This window comes from Panthera pardus, unplaced genomic scaffold (assembly GCF_024362965.1).
Source record: "Panthera pardus isolate Hobbes unplaced genomic scaffold, ASM2436296v1 HiC_scaffold_20, whole genome shotgun sequence".
NCBI classification, from domain to species: Eukaryota; Metazoa; Chordata; class Mammalia; order Carnivora; family Felidae; genus Panthera; species Panthera pardus.
The window spans coordinates 73,815,755-73,838,044 of NW_026526766.1; the positions used below are offsets into that span (position 1 = coordinate 73,815,755).

The 22,290-nt window shown below is 55.7% G+C and overlaps 1 protein-coding gene across 7 annotated transcripts in view; it reads left to right on the top strand.

Annotated features, from left to right (window-relative positions):
• Window positions 1-22,290, top strand: part of COL27A1 (collagen type XXVII alpha 1 chain) — a 141,158-nt gene that overhangs the window by 33,216 nt on the left and 85,652 nt on the right. For 6 of the 7 annotated variants that reach the window (XM_053908216.1, XM_053908214.1, XM_053908215.1 and 3 more), the window contains exons 6-12: window positions 2,100-2,153; window positions 3,593-3,646; window positions 12,109-12,153; window positions 12,787-12,840; window positions 13,303-13,347; window positions 16,204-16,257; window positions 17,146-17,190. In XM_053908216.1, coding sequence (XP_053764191.1) covers window positions 2,100-2,153; window positions 3,593-3,646; window positions 12,109-12,153; window positions 12,787-12,840; window positions 13,303-13,347; window positions 16,204-16,257; window positions 17,146-17,190 — 351 coding nt within the window. The remainder of the gene's footprint in view (window positions 1-2,099; window positions 2,154-3,592; window positions 3,647-12,108; window positions 12,154-12,786; window positions 12,841-13,302; window positions 13,348-16,203; window positions 16,258-17,145; window positions 17,191-22,290) is intronic. The other variant, XM_053908217.1, reaches the window with a different exon arrangement.

Below are 22,290 nucleotides of genomic sequence, written 5' to 3' on the forward strand. Positions count from 1 at the left end.
AGACTGTGTGTGAGGGGTGGCCCGTGTGGGGTGGGGGATCCCGGAGGGTGGGCTCTGCAGAAGTGACCTGCAGGGACCCAGGTGGGCAGAGAGCTGGCGTTCCAACGGGAGGGGCCAGTCTCCCGCCTGGGGCAGCTGCCATTTGGTCAGAGGGAGTGCGGGAGAGTCGTCCGGGCTTCTCATTCATAACCGAGTAAGTGAGTGCTTTGAAGTCAGACAGACCAGGCGCTAGCTGAACCTGGGAAGACCTCGCCTCTTACCTGTGTGTCACCACAGGCTGTGACCCAGCCTCTCCGAACCTGTGTCTCGATCCTGAATTGCAGTGAGTGGGTGTTAAGAGGTCTAATGGACACAGTACCGGGCACGGAGTAGGTGTGCTGTGAATGACCTTCTCTTCCCTCTTTAAGGCTCTATCCAGTTCAAATGTGGCAATGTCTTGTGGAGAGTGGCTGAGTCAGGATTTGGAAGGGCTGAGTTCTGATGAAGAAAGGAGCCAAGTGGGAATTAATTAAAGTTGGCCAAACCACCCCTCCCATGTGTCACATCCATTATCTCACTGGCTCCTTGCCAGGAAACCTAGGACGCTGGTGGATGTGTGTGTGTGTGTGTGCGTGTGTGTGAGCACCTGTGCGCGAGAGAGTGTGTATGCATATGCCTGTGCGCAGAAGCGTGCACGTATGTGCGTGCACCCATGTGCATGTCTGAGTGAGGGTGCACGTGTCCTCCCGCACGTGTGTGTCTGTGTCTGTGTGTGCGTGTGTCCTGGGCAGCCCCCGTTTTAAGGCTCAGGGCAGTGAAGTGACTTGCCCGAGGGGCCTCTGGGATTCCGTGCCTTCGCCCCAGGACTTCTGACTCAGGGCCCAGCCTGGGGAGGGAGCGTGGGAGTGAGCGTGAGGGACAGGGATCAGGGGTTCTTGGAAGGTGACATCAGGGTGGACTGACTCTCCAAAGGACTGTTTTCTGAGTAATTTAGCCATGTTGGGCCAAAGGACCAGGCTGGCAGCCAGGAGCACTCTGCAGCCCTGTAAGAGATGCAGCTGGCGAACTCCACGGGCCCTTTCCCTCAGCCCCAGGCTCTTGGGAGCCAGGATCCTCACGATGGGGACGCTTCCGTATGCTAGACACAAAGGGTGCTTGTCTCTGACCGGGCACCCTCTGCTCACTGGCTTCTCCCCAGTTTACCATCTTTTCTAACTCATCGGGTCCCAGGGCATCCCAGAACACAGATCTGGGAATGACGACTTCAGGGGTCTTAGCTCCGCCAGTGCCTCATCTTGGGGCCTCAGACAGTCCCTTTCCTTCTTCTAGCCTCAGTTTCCCCAAATGTATCAGGGAGTCACAGCGCTTCCCTCACCCGCTTCCTCAGGCTATTGTGAGGATCTCATGAGATGAGGGCTTTGCAAATGGTAGAGGGCAATGCACAGATGTAAGTGGGTGTTACTGCACCGACCCTCGGTAATTAGAGAATAGTGAGGTGAGTGTACCGGAAATTCAAGGAGAATCGGTCATGTGTCTTAGATGTGTCTCTGAGAAGCGGTCTGAGAGCTCAGGGGAACAAGCCCGGAGGCGGTCTTAGCAATACACACATGCAAGGACTCGGCACCCAGAGATCTACCGGTTGGTTGGGGAGGACACGTTCAGGCTGCGTCTTGAAGAATGTCTATGGCTTGGTGAATGAGGGTCGAGGACTGGCTTTCTAGGTGGGGGTAACTGCCTGAGCAATGACCGGGCAGCGGGGAAGCACAGGGCATGGCTGAGGGTGGGCTGTGGTCTGGCGAGGAGGAGAGGGACCCTGTCTGTGGGTTTGGCTGCTGGAAAGAGAGCCAGGTCTGCAGAGGAGGGGTGGGAGCAGATGACAGAAGATGTGGGACACACAAGGAGGAGTTTGGATGTGTCATCATGCAGTCAGTAGGGAGCTACGGAAGGTGTTAGCACAGGGAGGAATTGAACTGGAGAAGACCCCACTGGAGGTGTGTGAGCCACGGTGGGGGGACGGATGGGAGGGCATTTTAGTAGGAGGCAAGGCTTTGAGCAGAGCTTGTGGGGAGCTGGCCTCTCTAGATGACTTGGTGGCCAAAGTGGAATTGTTTTTGTTTCAGGGACAGAAAGGGGACCCAGGGCTCTCACCAGGAAAGGCCCACGATGGGGCAAAGGTAGGTTTCCAGGGACCCCAGCATTGAGGGAAGCGGGGGAGAAGACAGTAGGGAAACTGCCACGCCCTGGCAGAGACCGCCGTGTGACAGAGGCAGGGGTGGGAAGTGGCGAGGGAAGAGTGTGGTTTGGTGTTTGCGTTGAAGTCCTTCAGCTGTCCCCATGCCAAACCCAAGGTCTTTCCCTGTACCTTCTTTGGGGCTGCAGCCAATAAAGCCAACAAAAGATTTGGCCTATGGACAAACCCTTGGTGAGTGACCTTTTGTGTAATGCCCTGCATTTCTGCGGGGCCCTCCAGGTGACCCTTGGCATCCAGAAGCTTCTTGGGAGCATACAGCCAGGAAGCTTCCAACAGACATTCAGAATCCCCTCTGAGGTTAATTCGGGTGGACAGGTCTGTGGATTTCTAGGAGGTGGGCCAGAGATTCAGGGCTCCCTAGCTCTGAGGGCCATGAGACCAGAGTTTCTCGGGGAAGAGAGAACGCTTAGGCCAGAGGACTTCATCTATCCCTGAAGCACTCCCCTCCATAAACTGATTAAGGGGCTCGAAGGAGCACAGGACAGGTAGGAACAGGGGAACCCAGACTTTAAGGACCCCCCGCACTCAGACATACGTATCTTGGAAGGAACACGCGAGTCTGTCTGGCTTCCTTCTGGACACAGCCCAGGAGCCCTCCTGATGGACAGAACACTGCTTCTCAACCCAGCCCCCTGTGCTTGGCCACACAGAAGAGGCAGCTCCCTTTGATTTCCCCAAGAGAACAGTGGCTCATTCCTTCACACCCTCCCTGATAATTGTTTCATTCAGCAAACATTTATTAGGTACAGACATCCACATCCATGCCCATTTGCTCCTCATTGAAACCTTGTCATACAGGACCGATGGGCCCAGCTTGCAGATGAGAAAACAGAGGCCTCAGAAGCCTTTGCTGGAGGTCACACAGCTGGTCAGGTGCAGAGCAGGATTTGTAGCCGGGTCTGACAAAGTCCGGGGGCCCGGGCTTCTCTCTTGCTCCTGGGTTGTCTGTTCTCTGGTCTCATGGCAGAAGTGCCCCCTACTGGGTGACTACCTTGCCCAGCATGGATGAGGAATGGGCAGAAGGGAAGGTGTCTCAGGAATGCAGAGAGGGCAGATCGGAACGGGACAGACAAGTTGTGTGTCCCCTGGGGCAGTGGTTTTCAAACACGGTTTTAGCAGCACGTCTTTCCCTAAATGCTAGCTTGTGCCAAAGTCCAGTGTATGAAGTAGGTCAAGTGGAGTGACTGGGTTGGTGGGGAGGGGCTGGGGATCTGCCCACTCGGCCGCCCTCACGCCCCTCAGAGGCCTCTGGGCCTCCAGGAATCCTGTTCGCAGACAGCTGGCCATACGAGGGCACACCTGCAATTTCACGAGGGTCTCTGCTCCTGTCCCCTGCCTCACCCCTTTGTCTGTGTTTTGCAGGGCGACGTGGGCTTGCCTGGGCTCTCTGGGAATCCAGGACCTCTTGGACGAAAGGTACACCTTGGTTTCAACGCTTTGCTTTGTCCAGTGGATTTTCTCTCTAGCTTCCCAGCTTCTCAGCTTCTCTCATCTTCCGGGACTGACAATGCTAGTGCCTATTCCAGGAAGTCCCCCTGGAGCCCCAGCCTGTAGGCCAGGAGCCTCCACTCTGCTCCAGGACCCTTGGCCCATCTTAGTTATTTTCCGCCTCTCCAAGTCTAGCCTCACCGGCCAGGGTGTACGAATCTGGTTTGTCACTCTCCCTGATGAGCCGAGCACAGGGCCTGCGCGTAGTAGGTGTTCAGGAAACGGGGGTGGTGGGGGTGGATGATGTAGGTCAAGGGTCCACTACTGTTTGCAAGATCGCTGATGGGGTTTCCAGTAGGCACATCGGCCTATAGCCGTGTCTTCAGCTTCCGCTCTGGCTCCCAGCTGTGGCTGCAGCCACCCTCTCTCTGGGCCATCTGGTTCTCACCTGGACCGATGTGGTATCTCCTGGCTCCGTCTTGTCCTTGCTCTGAGGGTCCCTGTGGCACAGGGGGACTTGGAGTATCACGTCCCCTGCATCCCCTTCACCCTCCGCGGCCAGATTTAAGGCCACGCCATAAATCTGAAGAGGCCAGACCCAGACAGGAGTCCGTGGCTGTCTGTGAGCTGGGGAAACATGGTATTTTCTGGCTCAGAGAACACAGAGGGACTCCCTCTCCCCACTCGCTTCCCCTCCATGCTCCAGTACTTTCTGATGGATGAGGTGTGAGTGGAAAAGTCTCTTTCCAGCACCGGCTCATAAAGCAGCCAGTGGTGGTCTCGCTCTGCGTGGGGGTGGGAGTCCAGCAGAGGTGGCAGGAGATGGGAAAAGCAGACTAGACTAGCTCCTGCCTGGGTTCCAGGGCTCCCTGCTCTCAGCAGATGTCTGAGGGGGCCCAGGGCCCCCATCCGAGTGGGACCAGCTTACCTGAGAAGGGAGAGGCGTCTTTTCTAAGCTGAGGAAGAGCCTCCGTGCGGTTGGAAAACTGGCAAAGCCATTTACGCCGAGGCCCTCAGTCCCTGGCTGAGGCTGACACGCAGGAGCTTGGTCTGTGGCAGACCAGGGTCACCTGCTTGTGGAGGGAGGTGGGCAGAGCACGGGGCAGCGCGGGTCCCAAGGCAGGGACCCCTGACCAAGTGGTGGGAGCCGGGGAGGAGGGCTGATGGGCTAGAATAGCACCTAGAAACGTCACTGTTGGTGAGCACTCTCTCCTCCCAGGAGCGTCTTTGGTGACAACAGCAGCCACTTCATCCTGATCCTCTTGCGTGGCTTTCCTGCATCATCTCGAGTGGGGAGCCTTGGGGAAAGGGGACATCAGCGGGTGAGGGGTGAAGTTAGCGTTCTGTTTGCTCACCAGCACATTAAATTTGGTTGTCACCTCAGTGTGACGCCAGTTATCCTATTTATTCATTTATTTAACAGCATTGGTAGAATGCTTATTCCGTGGCAGGCAGGATGCAAGGCATGGGGCGGGGGGCTGAACAAATAGACAAAAATCCCTGTCCTCCCCAGAGCTTGCGTCCCTGTGTGTGTGACAGGGAGACAGATAATAAAAAGAAAAACAGTAAAAATAGAAGGACAAATGGCGAATGGGCAAAAATCGGCAGGAGAAAGGGAGTTTGGGTTGGGGGGTTCCCATATTCAATAGTGTGACAAATTAGAGGGTGTGCAAAGAGGGACTGTCCTTGGTCATATTGATGTCTCACAATAGCTTCCAAGAGTTAAAGCCGTATTATGCCTATTTACAGCTGAGAAAACCGAGGCTCAAATAGACATTCATTCATTCATTCATTCATTCATTCATTCTTCCAATCGGTTAGCAAATATAGACGTAGGTACCGGGCCCCATACTGACCCTGGGAATGAACTCATCTAGGGCCTCATGGAGAATGAAGTCTATAACGGTGCTTCTCAGCCCCACTGTGCCTTAGAACCAGTGGGGGGGCTGTGGACCCCACCGCACAGATTCTGGTTCATTTGGTGTGAATGCGACCCAGGTACAAGATTCCTAGCTGCAGCTGAGACCGAGGGCCACTGATTTAATGGAAATACCTTCTAGGGTCGCTAAGCCGCAGAGCTGGGATTTGAACCCAGGTCTCTGACCTTCAAGCTCTTTCTGTCTGCACAATGCCGATTGAAATAGCTTCTCAAATAAGAGTGGGACCATCAAGTGACAAAGAACCTCCCCACCTGAGAAGGGTCATTTGCCTGCCGTCCAGCTTGCTGAAGGCCTTTGCTGGGCCAATTCCCATGGGCTGGGCAGGCCGGCAGACCAGGCCAGAGAGACCCGGACGGAACCCAGCTCTGTCCCCTCTCCTGCTGTGCGAGCTTGGGCAAGTGGCCTCACGTATCTGGGCCTCAGCTGCGTCAGGGAGTGGTTGGGATTCAGGGAGAGAGGCTGGATGAAATGAAATGTCACATCTGGCATGGGGCCAGTGCTCGGTAGGTACCACACACCAATTTGTTGAATGAACAAATGATCGTGATGACCACGAAGGAAAAACACCGAGGGTCTTGCCCCTCTGGTCCCATCCATCATCTAGCCTGGTTACCAGGTAACCACCCTCCGCTAGTCAAGAAGGCTCCCAGACCCCCATTTGCACCTTGGGAGGGTGGAGTCCTGTGCCGTCCCTAGTCTGACCCTCCTGCTTTCTTCCCTTAGAGCAGCGCTTCCCAGCTGGGGTGATGTGGCCCCCCACCCCGGAGAACAGGTAGCGATGTCTGGAGACAGTTTTGGTCATCAGAGCTGGGAGGGGGAGGCTACTAGCTTCTCACGGGTGGAAGCCAGGGAGGCTGTTGAATATCCTACGATGCACAGGACAGCCTCACAGCCTCCACGGCAGAGACTCACAGCCCACAGTGGCCGCGGAGCCGAGGCCGAGAGCAACTCTGCGGCATAGAAGCCCTTCTCCCGATCCGACGTGCCCTGGACCTCCCTGCCTCCCTGCCCTTGGCACGCTCTCTCTTCCACACTCGTCTTCACGCATCTGTACCTCGACCCTGTTCTCAAACACCGTCTTCTCCAAGAGCGCCTCCCCAGCACCCCCAGGCAGAAATCACGCCTCCGCCCTCTGACCATCCAGCCCATCTTCTCAGCCCCTTTGGGACTCCGGCAGGAGACTCACTGGTGTCCTTGTCACATTGTCAGCTGGAGCAAGTGCACAGAGGACCTGTTCATTCTTGTTTCCTTGTGTGGGGCTTAGCACGGTGCCGGACACACGCATCTGCAGGCCTCGGAATCTCCCTTAACACAAGGCCCCACGTAGACGTGACTCATGGTAAAATTGGTACTCAGTTGAAACTTCCTCCCGGCTCCCTCTTGCAGCCGTCACCCTGCCCACGGGCCTTCCTGATGCCCCCTGACTTGGCCACTTCCATGCAGAGCCCCTGCCAAGAACCTTCTCCAGGCTCCCCTGCTGCTGGGCTGCCCTGGGCTTCAGGGGCCCCTGCCCGCTGCTCTACTCCTGTTCTGCTGTCTAATCCAGTGCCTCCTTCAAGCCCATTTACAATGCCACCCCTTTCAGTTGGCCGTCTACACTGTCCTAGCATGTGGTACTTCTCCCTCATTCCACTTAATATGTGTTACCTTCTAGAAGGCGGGGAGTGAGGTTGTTTTGTTCACCAGTGTATTCTTAGTGCGTAACACAGGGTCATCCTTGGGGCTCAGCAAACCTTAGTTGAATGAATGAACCAGTGGATGAATGCGTGAGCCATACAGAAATTGTGTCTTCCTGCCCGACCTGTCTCAGGTACCCCCTGAGCAGACTTTGCTGTCAGATGCCTGGCTGTGTCATGAGGGACTGTGCTTTTGGACAAACCACACACTTTTGAATCTTACAACTTCTGAGCCAACACAATGCTTTATGATTTTTTTTAATGTGTATTTATTTTTGAGGGACAGAGTGCGAGTGGGGGAGGGGCAGAGAGAGAAGGAGACGGAATCCGAAGCAGGCTCCGGGCTCTGAGCTGTCAGCACAGAGCCCGACGCGGGGCTTGAACCCACAAACCGTGAGATCATGACCTGAGCCGAAGTCAGATGCTAAACCTCCTGAGCCACCTAGGCACCCTAACACAATGCTTTAAGAGGCCAGCTGGGGAAACTGAGGTTCAGAGAGGAGCAAGGACTTGGCCAGTACCGTGTAATGAGTCACTCTGCCTCCTGGCGTGTTTCTTCCTCGCTGATCCTTTCTGTTAAATGGGGCTGTGTCTGCTGAGGCAATAGAGAAGTTTGGTGAGGAGTTTGCCGGAGTGCTAAGCAAGTATGGTGAGTTCCATTTTACTGCAGGAGAAGCTGGGACCTTGCACACACTGAGGTGGAGCCCGGAGGAATGGCTGAGGTCTAGGCACGCATTGCTCCCCAGGACCCCCAGGCAAAAGCAGGACCCCCTGCCTCCACCCTCCCTGCCCAAAGCCCAAATAGCATCCCGGCCGACGGGGAGACTGTCTGCAGCAACAGTGAGGTGATGTCTGGTTTCTCCTTGTGCATTGTAAGCAATGATTAATCTGGCTCCCCAACCAAAATATAGACCGAGTTCTATTATAAACACGGGTCCTGTGGAGACCCGCCTGCTGGGCAGCCAGAGGCCCCTTACAGATTCCGTGGTCCCTGGAGCTCCCCCGAAGCATCTGCTCTCCCCTAGTACCAGCCACGCACCTATCGCACACGGGGAAATCACTGCCCGTGGGTCCACCTTGCGGTTACTGCCCACCCCATAATTGCTGGGGCCCAGGAGAAGATAATGGCTTAGATTCTTCCAGGTCCTGGGGCCCTGTCATTTGAAGCTATTTGGCTGGCCCCAGCTTGGTAAACAGTGTCAAGGTACTTCCAGGGAGCATAGGAACCTCCCCCACCCTCACCCCATGCCTTGGCTGTGCTCAGTCTCTGCTGCTCTCAGCCAGACAGGAGAAATGGGTGTTCACGGCAATGTTCAAGGCCCTTTAGGGTGTGATGATTGGGACAGACCTAGGAATCGTGGCCTTTTGGACAAAGCACAGCCCAGTGGGTCTCGAGTCCTAGGGAACAGTCTGGGCTTGACCATAACTTGCTAAGTAACCTTGACCAAGTCCCTTCCCCCTGGGAAGTTTCTCAGGCCTGTCCAATGACAAAGGTGGTCAAATTGATGGCTTAGGTCCCTCTCACCTCAGATATTCCAGGGTTCCATGACTGTCTTCTGTCCTAGTAATGCTGCAATGATCCATATGCTCTATCCCAGGGACGAGGGTCTATAAGGGGGTCTTTCCTTGTGTGGCCCTGTGGCTCTTCTAGGTGGGCCTTGGGCCTCGGTAAGTATGTCTTATCCCATGATTGGGTGGTTAGGATATAGAGATTGGAGTCACAGCCTGGCATTGCCCCTGGGAAGCTGTGTAGCCTCAGGAAAGTCTCTTTACCTCTCTGAGTCTGTTTATTCATCTGGCAAGTGTGCCTTGTAATTCTTACTTGCTAGGGGGTGATTGCAAGGAGTTGATGAACGGATGTATTTATTTAAGGCTTTAGTACCAGGCCAGGCAAAGGGCAGGTCACTGCCCACGTCCCTGAAGATCATTCATTTCCTTTTTTCTGTGTCCTGAGTAAAGGGTTTACTTGAAATCTTCTGAGATTTCACTGGTGGTCCTTCTCTGCTGAAGTGTTGCTTTCTAGCGATTTCTTTCTGGCTGCAGGGGAAGCCAAAAGAGCTGGTGATGCTCAGGGACTCCCTGGTTCCCTTTCATGGTTCTCTTGGGATCTTTGCCCCGTGATTGCATTGGCTCTTTGCAGCAACCCGAGGCCGGCTGAGAATTGCAGAGTGAGGCTCAGAGAAGGCAGTTGCCTGAGTGGAATCACACAGCCTGAGCTCAAGACTCGATTCCGCTCTTCGTGGGCAGGGCTTTGCTTGCTCTTCCTCACGTGCAAGTTCCAAGTGGAGAGAGGCTAATAAAGGCGATTACATGTGTCATATTATGACACGTCCCTGCTCCAAATCCCCCTGTGAGTTCCTGCCATCCTAATGCCTTCTGCGCTCTGGCTTCTGGCCTCTTCTTAACCACCACCTCCCAGCCTCACCCCTCACCCATTCTGCTCCAGTCACATAGATCTTGTTCTTCCTCAAACCCACCAGAGAGCATTCTTGCCTCAAGTCTTTAGCACCTGCTGTTCCCTCTGCTTGGAACACCTTTCCGCCCAGAGCTAGCTCAGCTCATTTATCTCTTCAAGTAGCCTGCCCTGCTGCCCACCTGTGGTCCCACTCTGTCCCCAACACAGCCTCTCTCTGTCGTCTGACTCTGCTCACTTTTCTTCATAGTGTTCGTCACGAGCATGGGTGCACCATTTTTAAAATTTTTATTTTTAATCATGGTAAAAACCATACCACATAAAATTTACCACCTTAACCGTGTTTAATGGTGCAGTTCGGTAGTTCTAAGTACATTCACATCACGGTGGAACCCAACTCCAGACCTTTCCCATCTTGCAAAACTGAAACTCTCCGCCCACGGACACAACAACTCCTTATTTGCCCCTCCTGCAGACATTATCTTTTATATTTATTTGTTTTTATATCACCTTAATTAGACCATAAACTCCATTAAGGCAAAGGATGTTGTCTTCTCACTCACCCCATGCCTACAGTGGTACCAGTGCATGGAAGTTCAGTGTTCATTGAATAAATGAATGAAATAGGAAGGTCATGATGGTAACAGCAGCTGGTCTTTACAAGGCCCTTGAATTCAACACCAGACACGGTGCTGGGCACTTTCCACACGTGTCATGTGATCCATAGGCCAACCCTTATATTTCCATTTCCAAAAGATGAAAGCAAGGCTCAGAGAGGTGACCTCAGTGGCTCCAGCTCGTAGGGCCATCCAGTAGCGAGGCAGGATGGTTCCAGATCAACCCGAAACGAGAGATCTTAGCCACTCTGCACGCGAGCGGCCGGCTGTAGCCTATGCTTCTGTTTGCTCAACGGGGGAAAGACCATGTGCCCCGGGTAGAAAACTCTCCCATGTTGCATCAACCTCATGGGCCCCAAATGAGATGTAATCATATCGCTGAGCAGTCCTGAGGTATGAGTAGGTACAGGAGGAATGCTTGTAAACTCCCCAAACGTCTTGGATCAAACCAACTCTGCTGTTTGTAATTAAGAGTCCTGCTTCCCGGGGGCTTGCGGGTGGTGCTGAGTGTGTGTGTGTGTGTGTGTGTGTGTGTGTGTGTGTGTGTGTGTGTGTGTAAATGCATGAACTGTACATGCCCGAGGTGGCTTCGGGTGTCAGAAGGAGCCAGTGGTGAGTGTGAACCCTCTGCTTCTTAGCAGTGGGACTCAGAGCAAGTTCTTGGGGCTTAGTTTTCTCCTCTGTAAAATGGAGATGGGAATCCCTGCCTCCCCCTGCCCCACACCTCGTCCGGCTGTCATAAGGGCCAGAGGAGGTCATGGAGGTGTAGTCTTGGGTGAACAGGAGTTCACAGAGGGGGTCCACAGGCTTCATCTCGTTTATCACCCTCTGGGGGAGCCGTAGAACGTTGGAGTTCTCAAACACCAGAGCTAACACCCTTGGCTAAGGTCCAGAGAAGGCTAGAAACCCACCAGGGTTGCACAGCAGATGAGGGCTAGTGTCTGAACCAAGCCCTGGGCTCTCTGTGTGAGGGGGCCTAATGGAGATCTGTGTGGCTGCCCTCTCTGAAATGGAAACCCCTGCCTCGTCTTATTTTACAGCTGCTCTAAGGCGATGGAAGCTTGAAGTCTGGGGTTTCCCTTCAGAGAGCCCCTAAGTCTTAGGACATGGCTCGAGTGGTTCATCCCTAGGGCCACGTGAAAGCACACACTTGTTTGATTCTTGATCTAGACACCTGGCCGTGGACCACGGGGACAGAGGGTCAGGGTTAGTACTCGCTCGTTGCCGGAGTCCTTCAGGCATTTGGGTGGCCTCTTCCTCCCCGGAATGAGAGCTGGGACCAGCGGGTTAATGTATTTTGGTTAATGTATTTGGTCGGTATATGTGAGATCTTTTCTGATAGGGGGCTTGTGAGGAGGGGCAGGTCTTGACCCAGATCCCAGCATTACTTGGTGGTTGAGCATATCCCAGACCTGAAGGTCCTAATTGGCCCACCCATCCCTTGAGAAATCACTCCACCCTGGCTTTGGACGGGCTCAGATTTGGAAAGGATGGTTGGGATACAGCATCACTCCACTACACGTGCCGTATCCCAGTTCCGCTCCCAAAGCCCGCCAAAAGGGCGAACAACTCTACTGATGGCTTCTGGTCTGAGAGCCATTGGTGGCAGAGGAAACCGCAGCAACCTACCAACCTTGATGGACATGTGTCCATTCGCTGGTCGCTGAACACACACTGCACCCCTGCCGGACGTCCACAGAGCAGGCAGTGCTGAAAAGGCAGGCAGGGAGGCTGGGCCTCTGCCATCCGGTCCACAGGCCCAGGGGTGCCTTCCCCGGGCTGATGTCGTTTCTTCCCCCCACAGGGACACAAGGGCTATCCTGGACCGGCGGGGCACCCTGGAGAACAGGTGAGGGCCGCGGCCCCAGCTCTGCCCTGTTTGCTCTCCACCCGCTCCAGCCCCTGCCTGCCCCTGGCCTCCTCCCCCGGCCCGGTTCCATGAGTGAGCCCCAGAGCCAGGCAGCTCTGCCTCCCATCCTGCTGGGGCCCCAACCCTACCCCACCTCTCCCCCAGCCACAGCTGCCTGAAGGGGCTGGAGTCCACGCCGGCCTGGCGTTGGCATGAGCCACTCGACTCCAGTTAGAGCCATGAATAGCTGGCCTGTTCCGGGCGATGTTAGGGGATATTATACATGTCGCCACGGGGTTTGCAGGAATTTGGGCTGTGCTGGCCCAAGTCAAACAGCAGCTCCTGCCAGCGTGGGAGAGCCAGCCAGGGCTCCTCAGAGCTTTCTCAGTCCTGGGCTGCTAGCACAGGGGGTTTTGTCCTCCTGAGCTGGTCTGACCGGTTTCACAGAGGGGTGGGCTGGGGGGGGGGGGTGCGGGTTGTGCAGCAGGCTGGTGGCTTCCCCTTCCTCCTGATTCATCTCACATTCCTGCCCTTCTCTTTGTCCATTGTAAGCCTCAGTCTCCCACAGCCCCCCAGACTCAGAGCTGGGCAAGGTCCTCTCCTTTCCTTATGTTTCTCTTCGTTCCTTTACAGGGGCAGCCAGGACCTGAGGGCAGCCCAGGGGCCAAAGGTTACCCTGGCAGGCAGGTGCAGTATATGGCTTCTGGAAGCTCGGTGGCCATGGTGGTGTGGAGATGGCCACGGGTGCCCCCCCCAGGCAGAGGGAGGCAGCAGGCTGGGGGCTGAGGAGCTGCGCCCACCGGGTGGGCACTGAAGAAAGGGCTGTTCAGGGGGCTGGACCAAGGAACCCTCTCTTTGAAGGCAGTAGGGCACAGGTTGCTCAAAGAGAACAGAAGAAAGGCCTCTGGTGCTGTGGGGGTGGGGCTCCAGAGGCTCCTCCCACTCAGTCCCCCTCCCCCCCACCTCTGGCTACTCCCTGGGACTCTGACGAAGAGGTGAGGGCCTCAGGGTGAAGACCGCAGGTCTAAGCCCACTCTCCTTCTACAGAGGGGGAAGCTGAGGCCCAAAGGAGACAGGATTTGCCCTGGGTTGTTGGCAGCAGGTAGGACGTTTCCATATGTCCTTGCCCCTCTGTGTTTTATGCTGCAGGGGTTACCCGGACCGGTAGGAGACCCTGGCCCCAAAGGCAGCCGGGTAAGTGGGCTTTGGCAAGTGCCACTCAGGTGGGGCCCTGGGAGGTCAGTACCCGCCCCCCTAGCAGTCCTGATGGGAGGTCAGGGCTGCGGGGGTCTCTACACAGTGTCTGCCAGGGGGGCTGGGGCTCTGCCCTCGCACCTGAGTGCTCTCTGGAGAGCAGAGGGCGGCAGGGCGGGCAGGTGATGGGGGATCCTTGAGCCAGGTAAACCGCTTGGCTCTTGTGCCAGGCAGACTGGGCAGCAAAGGTTCTGCTGGGTGCTCGGCCAGGGCCCGGCTGCCACAACCAGGCCCGGGCTGGCCATGCCCCCCAGCACATCCCAAGTGCTAGGTGACCTAAGTTAGGGCTACTTCGTCACCATTAGAATCCTCAGAGGCCTCTCTCCCGCTCCCCTCCCGACTGAGGTCTGGGGAGACCACCCTTTTTTAGAGAGCAGGGGTGGCTGATGGGTGATGCTACTCAGGCCCGGAGGCTAATGGAACATCTGCTCTCCCTCTCCTGGAGCAAACCCTGAGTAGCCAGCAGCCTCACTTTGCCCATCTTTACAATGGGAGCGACATCCGTTCCTACCTCGAGCATAGTTATGGAGATACCAGGAATTTGGAAGCAAGTGCTACTGAAGAGGGGCAGCGGGTGGGGGCTCCCAAGTGGGCTGTGGGCCATGGAGAGAAGGTTCTGGGTGCACTGAATGAGGGCAAATGGAGTTTGAAAGATGAAGAGATGATATGGTGGAATCCCATTGTCTACATACAAGGAAACTGGATTCATGGTCGGGACGTGGCGCCCCGGTTTACTCTGCATGCCTACAGTGGGGCTGGGATGGGGACCCGGTGTCCTGAGGACTAGACTGCTGCCTCTCAAAGAATGCTCAGCAGATGGGTCATACAACCTTGGTCAGGCCGGATCAGGTGTGATGTGGCCTCCACTCCTGAGCCAAAGCTATTTATGGCCACAGTCTGGACCTTAATCCCTGGGGCTGACATGTGGCTGTTAGAGCATCTGGGAGGTGGGCAAGGTCCTCGTTGTGTGGTGATATCGGTGACAATGTTGATGGTGCTGGTGACAGCGGGGGCTGCGGAGGCTCCTGTCCTGGGATGCTGGGCCTCCTTTCCTTCATCCAGCTGTTCCCATGCACCGTGGCCCCAGGGGCAAGCTGATGACATCTGGGGCTGCTTGCTGTTGGCCATGCTGATGGCATCTTGAGACCACCTGTGGGGAGAGAGCTGATCTGGCCCCAGCACCCCACTCTCTGGGTCACAGGGCGCTGAGCACCCTGGATCAGCCGGGGCCACTCAAGCCACCCTCCCAACCCCGCCACCACCGGCCCCATATTTATAAAAGAGAACGCAGGCTTTGGAATCCGGGCGGCTGGCTTTGAGACCTGCTGTGGCCCTCAGCAGCTGTGGGGTGCTGGGCAAGTTGCTGGACCTCTCTGAGCTCATTTTCTCATCTGTAAACCTGGGATATAGGCCCTGGTCGGCAGGATCAATAAGTGTCCCTCATTACAGTGATGGATATTTACCAGAATGCCAGGAAGGAGGCTCAGTGACCTCCTGACCTACTTGGGAAGAAGGGATGGCTGTGAGACTGTGTGGGCTGCTCATTTGTGGGAGGCAGTGTAGCCGAGGGGTTAGGAGGCCTGCCCAGGAGGAGTCAGTTGACTCGAATTCAAATACCGGTTCTATCATAGTCCAGCCGTGTGACCCTGGGTGAGTCATTTCACTTCTGGGTCTAACTGTTCACACCTTTACAGGGGGCTGACTGGTAATGCCTGCTTCCGGGGAGCAGGTGTAGTGAGGACACGGTAGATGCTTCATTGCGTGCAAAGCCCCGAGAACTGGGCCTGGCACGTAGTTTGTGCTCAGCAAATGTTAGCTTTTGTTAGCGTTATCATTAAATCATTCCACAAAGATCTAGAGAGTGCAGATAATGATAGGAGCTCTGGGCTGGGTCCCCTGCCCTTGAGAAGTTCCCAAGCTAATGAGGACATGAAACATGGACACAGATAATGAAGATACATCGGAGAAAGTGGTAAATCCTGTTGACTGAGGAGCAAATGCGGTGTGTGGGTGGAGGGAAGAGATGGTTTCTGGCGTGGGGCAGCAGGGGTGCTTGCCGGAGGAGAGAGAGCATTGGAGCTGGGCTTGGAAGGGATTGCTCTGCCGTCCCTGGGGTGGGCAGGGCAGGTGGAGGGCGCCTGGAATAGAGGCCGGAAGGTAGAAAACCAGGTGCATGTCAGGGCAGTGGGCTCCCGGCTCCGCTGACTACTTGTGTGGCTTCCTTGTCGGTCCACTGGGGGAGCAGACAGCCCGTGTGCGGTGTCCTTGGGTGGGTTGAATGCCACGGCATACGTGTGCCGGGCGGGACATCGGCGTGCCGGAGTGGCAGCCACCGGGACTGCTGGCGTTCAGGCAGCCACGGCTGGGTGTGAGCCCCGTGTCCAGGGCCTTTGAGGCCTGGGAGGAGGCATCGCAGGAGCCACGGGCAGACGGCAGGGTCCCTCAGAGCGGGTGGAACCTGCTACCGCTCTAGCCTCTAACCCAGCCGAGAGCTTCCTTTCTGCAGGTCCGGGAGCCCCGGTGCGGGGCGGGCCTCCCCGCCGCGAGCGCCCGCGCCCTTCCCTGGCGTGAGGGTATGTGCCTTTGGACTACATCGTGGAAGCCAGCACCATGCAGTCCATGGGCATATACACTTGCCTCAAGGCCTGTGTCATCGAGGAGCCACGGGAGCCGCCGCTGCCACCAGCGAGGAAGAGGAGCCTGGGCGTGGGAGGGCAGTGAGGGGCTGCGGGGACGGGTCGGGCCAGCCACACCCCACCGCTCGGTCCCTCTGACCCCCTACCTGCTCTTTCCTAGGGCTACATTGGACTCCCAGGGCTCTTCGGCCTGCCGGGGTCTGATGGAGAGAGAGTGAGTATGCCTTCTCTGTTTACGTCCCACCCACCTACCCGCTCCCTCTTCCAGGAGAAGTCCTGGAGTCCCTCCTGGAGGAGGTGCCCTTGAGTTGAATAGGAGCTGCCAGGGGGTCAAGTCAGGGCAGACACCTTCCATACATAAAGGGATGGTGTGTGCAAAGTCCGGGGAGGTATGATAACTTGGCAAGTTTAACAGTCCACACAGTCGAAGCTCTGAGCGCGAGGCCGGAGTGGTAGGAGACAGGTTGGATGGAGCACCTGGGCAAAGTTGTACGGGCGGTCAGGGCCGAGGTCAGGAAGGAGACTCGATTCTGAGAGCCTGGAGAGCTTCTGAAGGGCTTTCAGCAAACGAGAAATGGGCCCACTCTATATTCCAGACCAAGTGTCTGCAAACTGGGGCATGTGGGCCAGATCCTGCCAGCCGTCTGCTTTTATAAAGTGTTCTTGGACACGGCCATACTCCTATGGGTACCCGTTGTCTACAGTTACGTGTACTCGTGGTGCAATGGCAGAGACCCCATGGCCCGCAGGCCTCGGCACCTTCCTCCCTGTCCCTCCCAGCCTCAGCCCGTATTTGGGATCCCACTTGTAACCTCACCAACCACCAAGACCTCGGGAGGGCAGCGGGAGCACCTGCTGAATACCAGGAACGCCGGGTGTTCTCCTAGGCATCTCCCCAGCCCGGGCCCATGCAGCCCCCAACCCCGTAGAGCGTAAGGACCATCCCTCTGACCTGCACGTAACTGGCACCTGCTGTGTGCGGCCTTGTGCACGAGGTCGTCCGCGACTTCCTCTCGTGGGTGGCTCTGGGGCCAATTTGGGGCAACGCTGGTTGTCCCCTGTGGAATTCTGCTCTGATCTCTTCCCTGTCTCTCCCCTACAGGGCCTGCCTGGCGTTCCTGGCAAGAGGGGCAAGATGGGTAGGCCGGTAAAGATTTTCCGTGTCTATTATGCAGACTCTATGGGTGAATCTGACTTTCCGTCCACCTGCAGCGTGGGCGCTCTCTGCTTCTGTCTGCCCGGCCACTGCTCTGCTTTGAGTGTGTGGGCCAGCATGTGGGGCTGTCTGGGCCTTGTGTCCCCACTGCCAGAACACTGGCCAGCTGCTGCCTGGCTGGAACTGGGGGGTGCCGTGGCTCTGGGCCCCTCCCGGATGGTGCATCTGTGTGTATGTGTGTAACCGTTGCTGTGCAGTGGGGGCTTCTGTTGTGTGGCTTACTAGTGTCCATGGGCCTGCTCAGACTGGGGGATCACGGCTAGACCAGTGTCTGCGCCCCTGTCAAGGAAAACCCTCAGTCTCCAGGCTGTCTTGGGGTGGCCAGTGTTACTCGTGTGCACACAAGTAGGCGGTGGGGTGTGTGGGTAGGCTCACAACAGGTGTGACCCCAAGAGGGGCTGGCAGTAACCTCCAGTTCACCGGCTTTGCCCAGGATTCTCCACTGTGGCAGGAAATTGTCTTCCCCTTCGTAGGGCATCTGCGGGACAGGAAGAGAAAGCCAAGGCCCAGAGAGGTTAAGTAACTTGCCCACAGTTTCACAGTCAACAGAACCGGGATTCTAACAATTCCATTAGTCTCTAGGGCTTCTGATCTCAATGGTGGATCAAGACGGCTTCTCAGATTCACTGGCTGGTAGTAATGGTGTAAAAAGTGAATGCCCTAGAATCTTCACCAGATGGGCAAGATGTTAATTCCAATGATCCCCATTACTCACAAGGGTAAACCGAGGCTCCCCCGTGAGGTGGAGTGATATATCCGGTGTCCTTGCTGCCAACTAAGGGAGACCCTGGACTATAATTGAGGCATATTTCTTTCAGACTAACCTCCGTTGGCGGCTTAAGGCCCTTTGTGGCCACCTACAGTGTAATCCCTAGACTCGGAAGCATTGTCAGCTTGGGGTCTGGGCTTCCTTCTGCTGGTGGTTGATGGAGAAGGGACTGTGGAAGAGGTTAGGACTTGAGAGGTGGCTGGAAGGGGGCCAGGAGCACTCAGTGGTGCCCAGAAAGGGCACATCTGTGATCCTGGGGTTGACGTGCATGTTCATGGGCAACTTACCTGTTTTAGTGTATGGATCTGGACACTCTGGGGCCAAGTGAGGTATATAAAGGGAAGCAAGATCCAGGTCCTGTCTCAAGGACTAGAGGGAAATCTCTCCCTCAGACCTAGACCTCCCTGTGGCCAACAGCCCCTCTGTGCCCTGAGGTCTCACACCCGACACCTGGATCTGAGCAAAGGAGTAGCACGTGATGCTTCTGGCTTCAGGACAAGGACCTGATGTCTGTGAGGGTTGGGCTGGCATCTGGATCTGCTCCTCAAGCTAGGTGACCTTGGGCAAGGAGACCAATCCATCCATCCATTCATCCATCCATCCATTCATCCATCCATCTATCCATCCATCTATCCATCCATCTATCCATCCATCCATCCATCCATCCATCCATCCATCCATCCAGTGAATATTAAGTATATACTGTGGGCCAGGCACTATAGTTAGTGCTGAGCAGTGAGCAAGACAAAGTTCTCATTTTCATGGGCAGACAGACAGACAACGATTGAACAAGAGAATGAACAATGAAAGAATGAATGTCAGATGGTGCCTAGTGTTAAGACAGAGTAGGGTAGGGAGACGGGGGTACAGACTATTAGATAATTTGATCTAGGAATCCTTACTTCCTGAGAAACCTGAATAAAGTGAGAATGGGAGCCCTGTGGCTACCTGGGGAAGAGCTTTCCAGGTTTACGGAACAGTAGGTGCAAAGGTCCTGGGGCATTGTTGGCTCAAAGCCTCTGCACTGCAGTTTTCCCAGGTGAGAAATAGGGAAAATAGCTTCTAGCTCATGAGGTCTTTATGCTATGCTCCTCACATAGTAAATGCTCTGTCAGTAGTGGCAGCCATTGTTCCTGTTTGGAGTTTCATGGAGGGCTGAGTCTCTCCGCGCTGTGTCCCTTTGAGCCAATGGCTTTACCTCTCTGGGCCTGTTTTCCCAGAGTTTAAGTTGCAGGGTAGGGCCAGTTTACTTACTTCGATTATGTCAGCTGGGCCCTGTCCCATCACCCAGGCCTGCCTCCAGAGCCATCCATGAGGAGTTTGCTCAGATTCTGTCCTGGGAGCCTGACACAGGACCAGGCGTTGCCACTTCCTAGATATGGAGCTCGAAGCTCAGGGGGTGAATGATGTGGCCGAGGTCTGGGGCTTTGGAGAGTCATTGCTGGTCTGGGATGGGGCAACCAGAGCCTTCCCCTCTTGCCCCAAGTGTTGCTATCAAGTGAATGGATTCCGGAGTCCCCTGAGCATAGAGGAGGCAAGACCCTTGAAAACCCGGGCATGCTGTGGCTTCTTCTCCACCCTGCCCACCCTATGACGACAGGGACCACCAGCAGGGCCATGCCTCATCTGCCCCTTCCACCTCCCCCTTTTTCCTCCTTCTAGTGGCCCCTTCTCCCTGCCACGTACCTATTTGCTCCTCGGAGCTGAAAGCCGGGCAGCGCGTGGCCGAGAAGGCAACACCGGGTCTGAGGTGCTCAGTGCCGTTTTCCTACGTGCGTGTGAGACAAGGCCGCTCATTCATTTCTCAGTCAACAAAACTTTATTGGACACCTACCATGCGCCAGGTGCTGGGGACAGAACATATAGTGAGAATGTTCCCCCCAAAAGCAACATTTTTTGAGACCCTTTTACTTGCATGGTAGCTGAACTTCATAGGATTCTCCCACCGATTCTTTGAGGTTAGATTGACTACACCCATTTTCCAGACTCGGAAACCAAGACTCAGTCAAAGCCATTTGCTCAGAGACCCTCTGAGGCCTCGAGCTCCTGTAACAGACAGTTCATTTCTTCTTCCTTGCTCCTCACCTTTCGCTTCCTAGGATTCCGCCCTGTCCTTCATGATGGGGGTGTTTCCTTGCACGGCAGTGTTGGGCATGGGTGGGAGGGACCCCCCTTCCTTCAGCAAAATAGTGCTATGGCCACACAGTCCCCCTGAGGGCCGTGAAAGGCCCCTTGGTCCTGGTCCAGCCACCATGACCGGCAAATGGGCACGGTCTGCATCAGATCTGACTTGGTACGTATGCAATAGGACTTCATGTCACAGAGTCCCTCGGGCTTTGTCTCTGCTCGTGCCAGGCCTCTGAGTCTGCCGTGCCCTCGGCCCATATGCTCCTTAAGTGGTCTTTAGGGCCATCCCCCTGTGCTCCTGAGCCCTTGATCTGGCTGGTGGGCTGGGGGTCGGGGGAACTCCTTCTGCAAATTTCCTCATGTCAAAGCTTTGGGCCAAGCGATTCCTAGGTATTTATTAGCAAGAGGAAATGTCAGGAGAATGAGCCGAAGTCCCTCATGCCAGATCGCAGCTGGCCTCATTTCTGGCAGGGCCGGTGATGATTTTGCTGCAGTTCATCTCTCTCCAGCAAGAAGAACAGCAGGCTTCATGCACACGGCCTCCTTGGCATCAGGTCAGGAAGGAGGGTGCGTGGCAATCTTTTGCTGATGGGGGCCGAGAGAGAGACAGTAGAGGTCAGAGCAGACCGGAGCCACAGGCACCTTAGTGATGAGCTGGCCCAACCTCTTTGTCAGACAGACATCGCTCAGAGAGGCCAGTGAGTTGCCCGAAGTCACACAGCAAGGTGAGTGGCAGAGTCAGGATTCAACCCCAGGACGCTTGCTTGCTCTTCACCTCATACTTCTCTCCGTGCTCGCATCTTTAACTCCAGAGGAAAGCTTAGTCTAAAGCTCTCGTCTCCTCACCTCTGCTAGAATGAAAAATGTGTTGTGGTTTTTCTGAGGAGGGGTCCGGATATTAAGATGTTACAAACTCGGCTGGAGCTGAAGGGGTTTCTCCTGGGCTGTCCCGTCTGGCACAGGGACCTTCACAGCTGGGACAAGGGTCTCTCACAGGAATTAGGAAGACACCGCAAGTGAGTCTCTTGTCGGGCAGGCGTTCTGAATTCACCGTCAAGCCTGCTGGAGCGCCTGGCAAGGCCGGCCGCTGTTCATAGCGTGCCTCGTGGCCTCTGGCCGGGCCTGCAAGCCTGGTCGTATGTAGTGAGTCAGGCCGGCAGACCCCCAAGCTTACAGCTGGAAAGGCCCAAGCCTGGTTCCATCTCCTTGGCGTGTGGCTCAGGGACAACTGGGACTTGCCCAAGGCCACACGCCCATCTGGGGTGGGAAGGGCTTCTCCTGGGGTGAACTTTGGCTTCAGGGTCTTCTCAGTTCTCAGACTGTGGGGAGCAGGGAGCCAAGTGACTGAGGACTCGTGTTTCCAGCTGGGGAAACTGAGGCCAAAACAGATGAAAGTTTTTAGCTGTGGTGGTGCTATGAGCTGGGGGGTGTGGTCCCCAGGGTCCCACACTTGAGCTAGAGCCACCCGGGGCTGTTGGTGACCCTGGAATCCTGGCGAGACCTTGACCCCCTCATCCCCTCCTTTGTTCCCTGGGGTGACCCTTCCTGGATGGGTTCCCTAGCGGATTCCAAAAGGGCAGGGTGAAAACATGCTCAGCATCGTGACCTCAAGGGGTCTAAGTCAGCACCCTTGAGGTGCACACATGTTCTAGAAAAGACTACAGGCTGCTCAAAGTGTGGCAGGAAGGATGCAGGTTAGGCTCATACAGGAATTTCCCAACTGTGAAGAATCTCCACGTTGTAAAGAGGTCCCCGAGATCCTTCTGTGGGTTCTTCCGAGAGGTTATTCTGTATTCCCACTGTTGAGGCAAACCCTAACTGCACGTGCTGGTGCAGTAGAGGTACGGGGACTGCATGACAGCATCTCAGCTCTTCAGGCCGGCTACGCCAGGTGAGTGGACACAACTGACCATTTTGTAGGTCAGGGAGCTGAGCCTTCGAGACATTAGCAGGACTTCGGATCCTGGAGGCTTCAGGCTTCCCTCTGCCCCTACAGCCCACCTTCTGGAGCAGACAGTTGGGCTAGACAGTGCCTGGAGGCAGGGGAGTGGCTAAGGTGGCCCTCAGAGGCCTCCTGAGACCTTGGCATCCTGCCACGGAGGTGGTGACAAGGACCACAGCCCCTTTGTTCACAT